General features: G+C 42.4%; 1 protein-coding gene across 2 annotated transcripts in view; it reads left to right on the top strand.

The window, feature by feature from the left end:
- The window catches only part of manba (mannosidase, beta A, lysosomal), a 52,397-nt gene that overhangs the window by 7,884 nt on the left and 31,142 nt on the right, over nt 1-13,371 (top strand). For both annotated transcript variants that reach the window (XM_063046965.1, XM_063046966.1), the window contains exons 5-7: nt 8,453-8,576; nt 10,400-10,578; nt 11,902-12,012. In XM_063046965.1, coding sequence (XP_062903035.1) covers nt 8,453-8,576; nt 10,400-10,578; nt 11,902-12,012 — 414 coding nt within the window. The remainder of the gene's footprint in view (nt 1-8,452; nt 8,577-10,399; nt 10,579-11,901; nt 12,013-13,371) is intronic.

The following is a 13,371-nucleotide window of genomic DNA, read 5'->3' as shown; positions in this document are numbered from 1 at the left end:
AGGAAGCAGTTGCTGCAGTTATCTCTCAGTGCTCACCTGCTCTGCATTGAATCTATTTTAAAATCCTATGCCTTTGTATAGATTTTGTTAGTGAGATCAATATAATTCAGTCAAAAGGAAAAGTTGTGAATGCAAGAAATAAATTAGAAATACCGATACAACTGTCACTGTTGAGTTAACTAAGCAAGGACAGACACAAGAGCCTGCAGATGCTGGTACTTGAAGCAACCAACAGTCTACTGGAGGAGCAACACAATTTGTTGGAGGAACATCAGCAATCAATATGAATGCGTAAAGAGAGACGGAGAACAAGATTGGTTCCAGAGATGTGTTGCTCTTTGAGAAGAGATTGAGTAGAGTGGAACTATATTTCCTTGTGTTTACACGAAAGAGAGATCTCATTGATGTTTACCAAATTCTGATTGGCATGACAGGCCTCATGCAGGAAGGATGTTTCAGGAGTGCAGAACCAGGGGTCATAGTCTCACAGAAAGGGTGAGCCATTTATATCCAAGGTGAGGAGAAATTTCCTTCGCTCGAAAGGCAGTGAGACTTCTAAATGTTTTGTGGAAGTTCAGTTGTTGAGTTCATTCAAAATGGTGACTATTTCTAGATGTTAGGGGATCATAGAATATGGGCAACACACACAAAATGCTGGAGGAACTCAGCAGGCCAGGCAGCATTTATGCAAAAAGTACAGTCGACATTTTGGGCTGAGACCAAAAAGATAAGTATATTTAAAAGGTGGAAGAGAGAAACACAAGGTGATCGGTGAAACTGGGAGGGGGAGGGGTGAAGTAAAGAGCTGGGAAGTTGATTGGTGAAAGAGATACATGGCTGGAGAAGTGGGAGGCAAGGAGCTAAGGTAAGAGAGGGAAAAGGGGATGGGGAATGGTGAAGGAGATGGGGTGGGGGTGGTGGCATTACTGGAAGTTCACGAAGTTGATGTTCATATCATTGGGTTGGAGGCTACCCAGAGAGAATATAGGATGTTGCTCATCCAACTTGAGCGTGGCCTCACCTTGAGAGTAGAGGAGGCCATGGATTGACATATTGGAATGGGAATAAGATGTGGAATTAAAATGGGTGGCCACTGGGAGATTCCACTTCTGGCAGACAGAGCATAGGTGCTTGGCAAAGCAGTCTGTCAATCTATGTTGGGTCTCACCGATATACAGGAGGCTACACTGGGAGCACCGGACTTGGTACCCCAACAAACTCACAGGTGAAGTGACGCTTCACCTGGAAGGACTATTTGGGACTCTGAATGGTAGTGAGGGAGGAAGAGTAGGGGCAAGTGTAGCACTTGTTCCGCTTGCAAGGATAAGTTCCAAGAGGGAGATCAGTGGCAAGGGACGAATGGACAAGGGAGTCGCATAGGGAGCAATACCTACGAAAAGCAGAAAGGTAGGGGAGAGAGAAGATGTGTTTAGTGGTGGGATCCCATTAGAGATGGCAGAAGTTCCAGAGAATTGTGTGCTAGATGTGGAGGCTTGTGGGGTGGTAGGTGAGGACAAGAGGAACCCTATCCCCGCTAGGGTGGCAGAAGGATAGGGTGAGAGCAGATGTGCATGAAATGGAAGAGATGCGGTTGAGGGCAGTGTTGATGGTGGAGGAAGGGAAGCCTCTTTCTTTGAAAAAGGTGGATATCTCCTTTGTTCTGGAATGAAAAGCTTCATCCTGAGAGCAGATGTGGTGGAGATGGAGGAATTGAGAGAGGGAATGGCGCTTTTACAAGTTGGAAGAGGTTTCATCCAGGTAGCTTTGAGAGTCTGTGGGTTTATAAAAGACATCAGTAGATAAGCTGTCTCCAGAGATAGAGACAGTGAGATCAAGAAAGGGGAGGGAGGTGTCAGAAATAGACCAGGTAAATTTGAGGGCAGAGTGGAAGATGGAGGCAGAGTTGATAAAGTCAACGAGCTCCACATGGGTGCAGTAAGCAGCACCAATGCAGTTGTTGATGTGGCATAAGAAAAGTATGGGATGGACGCCTGTGTAGGCTTGAAACATAGACTGTTCCATGCAGCCGACAAAATGGCAGGGAAACGTGGGACCCATGCGAGTGTCCATGGCTACACCTTTTGTTTGAAGGAAGTGGGAGGAGCCAAAGGAGAAATTATTAAGAGTGAGGGCAAGTTCCACTAGATGGAGGAGAGTGGCTACATGGAACAGTCTATGTTCCAAGCCTACACTGGCGTCTGACCCCAATTTTCCTACGCTACCACGAACCGCCGTCATCTCCAATGGGATCCTACCACCAATCACATCTTTCTAGTCCCCTCCCCCCACTATCTGCTTTCTGCAGGCATTGCTCCCTACGTGACTCCCTTGTCCATTCGTCCTTTCCTGCTGATCTCCCTCCTGGTACTTATCCTTGCAAGCAGAACAGGTGCTGCAGCTGCTCCTACGCTTCCTCTCTCACTACCATTCAGAGCCCCAAACAGTCTTTCCAGGTGAGGCGGCACTTCACCTGTGAGTCTGTTTGGGTCATATACTGTGTCCGGTGCTCTGATAGGGAGACTGCTTTGCTGAGCATCTACGTTCCATACACCAGAAAAAGTGGGATCTCACAGTGGCCACCCATTTTAATTCCACTTCCTATTCCCATTCTGATACCTCAATCTACGGCTTCCTCTACTGTCGAGATGAGTCCACACTCAGGTTGGAGGAACAACACCTTATATTTCGTCTGGGTAGCCTCCAACCTGATGGCATGAACATTGACTTCTCAAACTTCTGGTAATTCCCCCCCACCACCCCTCTCCTTCACAATTCCCCATCTCCTTTTCCTCTCTCACCTTATCTCTTTCCCTACCCACCGCCTTCCTCTGGGGCTCCTCCCCCCTTTTCTTTCTTCCATGGTTTTCTGTCCTCTCCTATTAGATTCCTCCTTCTCCAGCCCTGTATCTCTTTCACCAATCAACTTCCCAGCTCTTTACTTCATCCCTCCCTCTCCTGGTTTCACCCATCACCTTGTGTTTCTTCTTCGCCTCCCCCCACCTTTTAAATCTACTCCTCATCTTTTTTCCCCCAGTCCTGCTGAAGGGTTTTGGCCCAAAATGTCGACTATACTTTTTTCCATAGATACTGCCTGGCCTGCTGTTTCTCCAGCATTTTGTGTGTGTTGCTTGGATTTCCAGCATCTGCAGATATTCTGTCATAAACGAGAAAATAGTTATAGTGCTGGAGAAACTCAGCTGTGACCTTGTTGAATGATGGAGCAGTTGAGGGGCTGAAGGGGCTACTGCTCTTATGTTCTTATGGCTATTTCTTATGTTCTTATTGTAGGTAACTGAAATCTTTGTTCATAAACATTAGCTGACTTCTTTCTACCTGCCTTTCATTTTTTACTGGGGCTTACCTAAAATGAAATGGTGATAGTTTTAATAACCTAGAAATTATAGCCTATTCAAACACAGAAATGAAGTTTCTACAGCAAGATTTTCACTCTGCAATGTTGGCTCAGCTATTTACATGTGGCACCTCAATGCATCTTAAATATTAGCCATGTACCCTTCATTGTGCCTTAAGCAACAGAGGGACAAATTGTTACTCCACGTTCTGGCACCTGCAATCTCTTTTACTGTGCTGTAGCTCCCTGGATGTGGAAGCTGACGATGGGGTTTGTCATTTCTCTCCAAAATTTTGTAGATGTTTTGACAGACGGAAGAACACTTTTCGATAGGTATTGATGTGCTTGCGCTGAATCATGCTTATGCCTACCTGAAGCTGTAAAGATATAAATTAAATGACTTTAAAGGGAAATAGCGGCAAAGCAAGGGATAGGAACTGTGAAGACATCGTGAAAGACAGCTGTCTAATTCTAAAGTTAGATCATCTATTTTAAACTATTTACAAAGACTGTTTACTAAACTGGAGATCTGCTGCCAAAATATTGTTTTATTCATTCGTGGGATGGAAGGTTGGCATTTAAGTGTCCGTGCAAAGACTATGTAAGATACCAAAGTATTATAACATAGAACGTAGACATCTACAGCACATTACAGGCCCTTCAGCCCACAATGTTGTGCCGACCATGTAACCTACCCTAGAAACTGCCTAGAGTTTCTCTACTGTATAGCCTTCTAAGAGGCTGTTAGAAGACCCTATTGTGTCTGTCTCCACCACCATCGCCGGCAGTGCATTTCACGCACCCGCCACGCTGTGTGAAAAATTTACCTGTGATATCATCTCTGTACCTACTTCCAAGCACCTTAAAGCTATGCCCCCTTGTGTTAGCCATTTCAGCCTGGGAAAAAAGCCTCTGGCTACCCACACAATCAATGCCTCCCATCATCTCATACACCTCTATCGTCACCTCTCATCTTCTGTCATTCCAAGCAGAAAAAGCCAAGTTCACTCAATCTATTTTCATGAGGCATGCTCTCCAATCCAGGCAACATCCTTGTAAATCTCCTCTGCCCTCTTTCTATAATATCCACATCCTTCCTGTGGTGAGGTGACCAGAACTGAACACAGTACTCCAAGTGGGGTCTAACTAACTTTTAGATAACTGTAACATTGCCCCATGGCTCTTGAACTTTATCCCATAGTTGATGAATGCCAATACACCATACGCCTTTTTAACAACAGTTATCCTGCGCAGCAGCTTTGAGTGTCCTATGGACACGGACCCCAAGATTTCTCCGATTCTCCACACTGCCAAGAGTCTTACCATTAATATTATATTCTGCCTTCAAATTTGACCTTCCAAAATGAACCACTTCACACTTATTTCGGTTGAACTCCATCTGCCACTTCTCTACCCAGTTCTGCATCCTATTGGTGTCCTACTGTAACCTCTGACAACCCTCCAAACTATCCACAACACCCCCCAACCTTTCTGTCATCAGCAAAGTTACTAAACCACCCTTGTACTTCTTCATTCAGGTCATTTATAAAAATCATAAAGAGGAGGGGTCCCAGAACACCACTGGTCAGTGACCTCCAGGCAGAATAAGAACTATCTACAACCACCCTTTGCCTTCTGTGGGCAAGCAATTCTGCATCCACAAAGCAAGGTGTCCTTGGATTCTTTACTTTCTCGATGAGCCTTGCATGGGGAACCTTATCAAGTGTCTTACTGAAATCAATATTCACTATGTCCATTGCACTACCTTCAGCAATGTGTTTTGTTACATCCTCAAAGAAATCAATGAGGCTCTAAGGCACAACCTGCCCTTTACAAAGCTATGCTGACTATATTGGCAGGGATTGATATTTACTGCTGAATTGATATTACTGAATGGCTTCACGCCAGTGTTAAGGGCCAGTAGTCTTTAACTGCAGTACTGTGCAAAAGTCTTAGACATATATACTGTTTATATAGCTAGGATGCATAAGACTTTTGAACAGTACTATATTTGTCAACGTGGAGAGGAAAGCAAGTTTGTAAATTTGGCTGGAGTAAAAGATGTTGGGAATGGTGAGGGTGGAGTGCCTTGGAAGGGATGTGGGATAGGTGGCAGAGAAGGAGTGTTAAGGCCAGTGGGTGGTGCGGGTACAGATTCACCCAACTCTTGAGACACCAGGCAAGGTAATTTGATTCCAAACAATTGGTTTATTTATCATTACAGAATGTGTCTCTGGTGCTTCCTGCTCCCTCCCCTCTCCCTTCCCCTTTTCCCAACCATGATTCCCCTCTCCCTGTTCCCTTTCCACTCTCAGCCCACAATAGAGACCCATATCAGAATCAGATTTATCATTACTCACCTAGCTCATGATTTTTTTTTGTTGGCTACGGTACTGTGCCAAAGTCTTTATTTATTGATTTGTTAAAATAAGTGAGGAATAGGCCCTTCCAGGTGGAGCTGCACCCCATCCCCAGCAATCTCCCGATTTAATCCTAGCCTAATCATGGGACATTTTACAGTGACCAATTAACCTACCAACAGGTACATCTTTGGACTGTGGGCGGAAACTGGAGCACCGGGAAGAAATCTGCGTGGTCACAGGGAGAATGTACAATCTCCTTACGGGCAGCAGAGGGAATTGAACCCCGGTCATCTGTATTGTAAGGTGTTTTGCTAACCACTACGCAAGCAGGCCACCACATATATATGTGCTTAAGACTTTTGCACAGTGCTGTATGTTAAAGAAATCCAGTGAACTTCATAAACTAATGTGAGGAGCAGTTTACTTTATTTGTGTCAGATAGTGGATTGGAGCATTTGGAGCATTCCGAATGCTGCAGGCTCCTTGTGAACTGAGTTCTGAAATCCACAGAGTTTGCTTCACAACCTGAGCAATTCTTTCCCATTGTGGAGGTTTACTGGTTGGTGGTTCCTGAAGGCAGTAGTACTAATGATAGGCTTATTTATAGAGGCAGAGCTTGAAGTTCTTGTAGGGGGATGGAAATTCTTTCTCAGCCACATATAAAAGTCCTTCTGGCTTCCTGGAAAATATCAGAAGTATTTCTGTGACAGGCAATATGATCTTGAATATATGGTCTGAGGTTATGTTCGGAATGATTCCGTGTCACTGGTTTAAAGTAGCTGTTAGAGTCAAATACTTTCTATTTATATTGCACAAGAAGTTCTGCAGATGCTAGAAATCTTGAGCAACACACACAAAATGCTGGGGGAGCTCAGCTGGATAGACTGGTCAGGAGAATAATAAACAGGACCTAACGAAGGGGCTCCGCCCAAGATGTTGACTATTTATTCCACTCCACAAATGCTGCCTGAGTTGCTGAGTTCCTCCAGCATTTTGTGTGTGTTGCTATTTATATGGCGTCTTGTCACTTCCCTCAGAAGCATCCCAAAAAACATTCACATGTTGTTAGTTTCTGAAACATGGCCACTGTTAGATCTTTGAAATCCAACTTTTTACTATTAATGCGGCTCTTTTACTGTTTAGAAGATTTTTGATGGTTGAGAAACATTTGACCAGACCACCTTTCAAATAGTACTTGAGGATCTTCATGTGAATGTGTTTTCAAAAGGTAACATCCCTGACAAAGCAGCATCACTGAACTGAACTGTCCACCTGAATTATATATTCAAAACTAGTGGGGATAACTTCACTTGCCCCATCACTGAACTCTTCCTACAGCCTATGGACTCACTTTCAAGGACTTTTCATCTCATGTTCTCAATATTTAGTTGTTTTTTTTTCCCTTTTGTATTTGCTCAGTTTTGCACATTGATTGTTTGTCCGTCCTGGTAGGTGTGGTCTTTCATTGATTCTAATATGTTTCTTGGATTTACTGAATATGTTCGCAAGAAAATGAATCTTAGGGTTGTATGTGGTGACATATATGTACTTCGATAATAAATTTACTTTGAACTTGTGCAGGTTTCCCCAAGCGTTAACTTGAAGGTTGAGTCAATGGTAAGGAAGGCAGATGCAATGTTAGCATTCGTTTCAAGAGGACTAGATTATAAAAAGAAAGAATGTAATGCTGATTGGTCAGACTGCATTTGGAGTATTGTGAACAGTTTTGGGCCTCTTATCTAAGAAAGAACTTAGTGGCATTGGAGTGGGTCCAGAAGAGGTTCACAAGAATTATCATGGGAATGAAAGGGTTAATGTATAAATCGTGTTTGGCTCTGGGCCCGTACTTGCTGGAGTTTTGAAGAATGAGAGGTTATCTCATTGAAATCTATCGAATATTGACAGGCTTAGATAGAGTGGACGTGGAAAGGATGTTTCCTATAGTAGGGGAGTCTGGGAGCAAAGAGCACAGCCTTAGAATAGAGAGATAGCCATTGGACAGATGAAGAGGAATTGCTTTAGCTAGAGGATCTGTGGAATCTGTGGAATTCATGGCCACAGATGACTGTGGAGCCCAAGACATTGGGTATATTTAAAGCCGAGGTTGATATGTTCTTGATTAGTAAGGGCATCAAAGGTTACGGGGAGCATGCAGGAGAATGGGGTTGAGAGGAATAATAAATCAGCCATGATGGAACGGCAGAGCAGATTTGATGGGCTGAATGACCCCATTCTGCTCCTATGTCTTATGGTCGTATGCCAATAGTGCAGCTGCCAGTCAGCAGCCTGAGCTTGGACATTGTTTGGGATTGGAGTGAGGGATTCAGTGTATTAACTGAGTCTTTGAAACAGGCCCAGACGACTTTCTTTCCTGCAGTTCCTAACAGGAGTCAGTACCACATCTTGTGAACTGTGATAATGTAGTGCTGTCAAGGAAAAATTGCTGAGCAGCCTAGAATACACTACAACATTTTAACCGTATAATCTGGTTTAAGTATAAAGTAACTCATAAATATGTAAACATTTCCCTCCATTCTCTAACAAGCGACTAAAACATAGAGTCTGATTTTTCCTTCTCAGTTTACCAACAAATGCGTAAGAAGTTTAAAGTTTGAATAGCCTGAGCCTGTGCTGTTGGCTGTGTAATGGTTGCACACTGGGTGAATGTGAGTGGAGCAAGGAAATGCAGTGAGTGAGCACTGATGATTTATATTGCATCTTTCTGCATCATTCTCAGGAACAGTGCTCTTTCAGCTGGGATTGGGGCCCGTCCTTCCCTACACAAGGCATTTGGAAAGATATACGGATTGAGGCATACAACATCTGCCACTTGACGTATCTCACGGCAACCTCTGTTTATGGTATGGGTATTGCTAGTTTCTGAATGAGGATTGAAGTCAGTTTTTCTGTTTGAGTTTATTTAAGCTTTTCAGTTGTTCCAAATTACTGAATAGCAAAAAAATAATTAAGCCCGAGAGCCACCAAGGCCTTTGACTTGACTGTGGCAAAGATGGAAAGCCCAGCTGGCCTTGCAGAATTCAATTCATGAACATCTGGAGACCGGCATCTAAATTGGGAGAGCTGTTTGAGATCCTGGTCAATTAATGCCCTGATGTGTTGTTGGTAACCATGTTTTTTAGATTTGTCTGCCTGTGTGCAACATTGTATTTTCCTTTATACTGCTTAATTTTTCATCGCTATTCACAACTGGATAGTGTAACCACTGTCGTTTGTCCTTTCCTCTTTTGTTCTCCTTGTCTCACCAGCTCCATCACTCTCTCTGTCCCCTCTCCCCCGCCTTCTCCATCTCTTTACCACCCACACATTCCTACCACTGGGTCTCCTCTCCACCTTCCTCCCCTATCAGTTTCATCTTCAGCTTCTTGTTATTTCCATCTATCCTTTCCCAGCATCTTACATCATTCCCACTCTCCCCCACACACCCCACCTGCCTATCACCACCCCCACTCCGTGGATCCACCTGTCAGCTCTTGCCCCTCTTTGTTTTCAGCCCTGATGAAGGTTCTTGACCAGTATAAGAAATACCGGCAGTCCATTTTCCTCCATAGATGCTGCCTGACCTGCTGTGTTCCTCTAGTGCTTTTTCTGTTGCTCACAACTGAATGTGAAAGGTCTGTAGATCTTTGAATCAATTCATTTGATGGTGTAATATGTAACATGCTGCGTGTGTTTAGCACAGATTGTAGAACTATATTGTGTAGGTTAGCACTTGCTATGAGGTGTCAGTTCTGATACTGTAAGATCCTGAGGGGGCATGACATGGATGGAGAGACGATGGTTCTTATTATGACAGATCTTAGAACAATGGTTTATGGTTAAATGCCCATTTGGAGCTAGGCAGAATTATTTCCTTCACAAGTCTTTGAAACTCTTCAAAGTGGTGGAAGCAGAATCTTTGACAGTCAAAGCTTATTGTCATATGCACAGGTAGGTGAATTCACAGACTGTAAGATAAGGAAGCATAATCCAACCAGTCTGCTCCGCCATTTCATCATGGCTGATATATTCTCCCTCTCAACCCCATTCTCCTGCCTTCGCCCCATGACCTTTGATGCCCTTATTAATCAAGAACCTATCAGCCTCTACTTTAAATATATCCAATGATTTGGCTGCCATAGCTGTCTCTGGCAATGAATTCCACAATGCAGCACCATCTGGTTAAAGAAACTCTTCCTTATATTTGCTCTAAAGAGATGTCTTGGTATTTGTTGCTATGCCCTCTGGCCCTAGACTCTCCCACTATAGGAAACATCCTCTCTACACCCATTCTATCTAGGTCTTTTAATATTCAACATTACAATAGTTGCAATGAAAAAATTTCCTTGCAGCAGCATCACATAGCATGAGAAACACAGCATTCACAAAATAAATATAAACTATTCACAAATTTTGCAAGAAAGAAGAGAATCAGAACAAAAACTAAGCTCCATTGTAGTGCAAAGTGGTTATATTGCTGCTATATTGAGGTAGCGATTAGGTTGTGCAGATTGGTTCAAGAACTGAAGATGCTCACTCCTCGTTTTATCAGGTTTGGGCCTAGGTCCCAGTACAATGGAAAATGATTAATCACAAAATGAGCTTTTTCATGAATAAATATTGTTGAATTATTACCAAAGTAGACAAATTCACCAGTATAAAGAAATGTATTTGTTTGCATCTATAGATAAAAGAAAACAGAAGTGGTCTGTGGAAATAGAGAGCTTTTATGATATTGCTTCCTCAATGCCGGTTGAAGGTGAATTGACTGCTAACATTCCATCTCTACACACACATCAAATTTACAAAATACTTCTTAGGAAGGGAAAAGAGAGCAGCAGTAAAGTCAGACTGCACATTAATCAGGTAAGATGTTTATTATTGGACGCATGATTGGGGAAAATGAACCTTATTTAATCACATTATAGCTTGTGAAGATTAGCGATAGTGAGATGGCAGTGGTATGCGGTTGGCTTCAACATTTCAGAATTTGCAACTGGGGCCCATCGTGGGAATCCATGTTCACTGTTCACTGGGGATCCTTTATTTAGAACTGAGGCTAGTGACTGCCATATTGATCAACTGCAGCTCCGAGATGGCTTTAGCGTAGTAATGATTCTTTCTTTTTGTTCCTCTGTATCAGAATCAGATTTAATACCACTGACTCATACGATGTGAAATCTGTTGTTTTGTGGCAGCAGTACAGCTCAAAGCCATAAAAGTTAATATAAATTACAAAACAAGCAGTGCAAAAATAAAGCAAGGTACTGTTTATCGATGCATGGAACAATCAGGAATATGATGGTGGAGGAGAAGAAACTTTCCCTACCAGAAGAAGGGGCCATTTCCTGGGTGGTGAGGTTCCTTTGTGATGGATGCTATCTTTTTGAGCCACCACCTCTTGAAAATGAGTCTGTGGCCACGTCTTGAACTACAGGCTGATTTTCTGTCACAGTGCTGACTGTTTCGGTGATGATTGTATCTCATGCCTTCAAGTGCCAAGGCAATGGCTGTCATCTAGATTGAAGTCGTTATAGAGGGGTGAAGTGTGTATACAGTCTATAGCATTGATAGCATTGTTTGTAATGTCTGTACATCAGAATAACCAAAAGGTTCACATTATAGTCATAGTCATACTTTATTGATCCCGGGGGAAATTGGTTTTACTGAATATGAAAGAGAGACTTACCAACATCACCAGCAGATCCTGTTCCACTGCAAATTACTTGTATGTCCACAATTCCTTGTTTTCTTTCATGATGCTTACATTATCACACTGGCTGTAGCACTGTGGAGTCTTGGGCATGAAGCTGTTGGTAAGAACAATATGGCAACAACCGGCCACTAGAAAGTTGGATAATCTATTGAGAGAGAAAGGGGACACTAGCAAGGGTGGAAAGAGGCATGTGTGGGGGCACAGAGGCTAGTTTGAGCAGATGGAATGAATACTCAGTTTCTTTGTCCTGATGGATTGAGCACAGACAAACACCCAACATGGAATGCCAGCTCATGGAACTTTGTGTCAGGAGTGGTCAAAGCAATTATAGACACTGTTCCTTCTTCAGCTGAAGTACTTGGTTAAGTCCGATCACAATGTTAGATTTATTACTGTGGTTGTGCGCATCATTCTTGATTAGAACGCGTATGTGCATAAAGTTATAATCTGTCCACTCTCAACTTTTTTTCCAGAATGCATCTGTTCATCCTTGGTGGCCTCATGGATATGGCAATCAGACTGGTTACAACATGACTGTAACAGTCACTGTCGAAGGAGAATATCATGTTGAAAAGACCATCATGGTCAGCTAATGTTATTTGAATATTTTATTTTTAAAATTCTTCATAGTCTGTTGGGTGAGGTTTTGTGAAAGCTTTTGATGAATATAATCTTCCTCTAGGTGAACGCATTTTAAAGTACAATACTTTGGTCATCAATCAATAAATCAGTTTTGACATTTTAATTTCATTTTCTGATAGAGGAAAAGAAGTAATTCCCAAATCAAACTCTCGACTGTAATACTCTCAACAGTTAAAGTCTAGGACATAACCAAGGCAGAATCAGAATCAGGTTCTGATAACACTGAGACATGTCGTGAAATTTGTTGTTTTGGGGCAGCATTACATTGCAATACAGTGGATTCTGTTTAATTGATTCACATCAGGACCAGTACATTTTTGCCTAGCTGCCCCAATTTGTTGAGGTTTCATGGAAATAGTTCAAAGGTATAAAAAAACATAAACTACAGTTCAACTGAGTACCAGTTTATGTATTTAAATGAAATACAAAGCTTCCTAACTTGTTGAAGTAGTGAAATGGTTTCATTTTTATTTTCACTCCTGGCTGTTTCTGGCATCTACAAGCCTGAATGCTTGAAACTGCGGTGAATAAAACAGTTCCAGATTGTGTGACTGCTTATTTCTCGTCAACTATCAGTGACAAAAAAAATCACTTCTTTTTGAACACAAACGCACACAACTGATGCTATTTAAAAAAGCTGATTGCTCTAAGCAGAGCGTATTGTCTATGCAAGTACAACACAACTGGTGCTAGTTAGAAACTGTATGGCAACAGTCTCCTGTCCCAATTAGGTGGCACAGTGTACTAAATAAACAAAGGGACCCCGGCTGTTTTCTTGATTTAGATTTTGTTCTTTAAGAGTTGTCCCAAATACCGGTATATTGCCTGCCCCAATTAACCTATGGTCCAATTAACTGGAATCCACTGTACATAATAAAAAACTATAAATTACATTAAGAAATATGTATATCGATGAGGACCAGTGTATGTTCCCTCAACTTTCCCTTCCCGAAGTCCACAATCAATTCCTTGGTCTTACTGACATTGTATATGAGTTTGTTGTTGTGATACCACTCAACCAGCTGATGTATCTCACTCCTATACTTCTTGTCACCATCTGAAAATCTGCCAACAATAGTTTTGTCATTGGCAAATGTGTAGATGGCATTTGGGCTGTGCTTAGCTATGCTGTCGTGGGTGTAGAGGGAGTAGAGCTGTGGGCTAAGCACATACCCTTGAGGTATGCCAGTGTTGATTGTCAGTGTCAATAATCAATAATCTTGTTTTATGTTTTGGACTAGTGAGTTTTGGTGACATAATTAGGAATACCAAGCGCAGAAAGTGTGTACGCCAATTAAATA

Source organism: Mobula hypostoma, chromosome 4 (genome assembly GCF_963921235.1).
Source record: "Mobula hypostoma chromosome 4, sMobHyp1.1, whole genome shotgun sequence".
Taxonomy (NCBI): Eukaryota; Metazoa; Chordata; class Chondrichthyes; order Myliobatiformes; family Myliobatidae; genus Mobula; species Mobula hypostoma.
The sequence above is the reverse complement of the archived record's forward strand: the minus strand, read 5'-3'. Positions and strand labels throughout refer to the sequence as shown.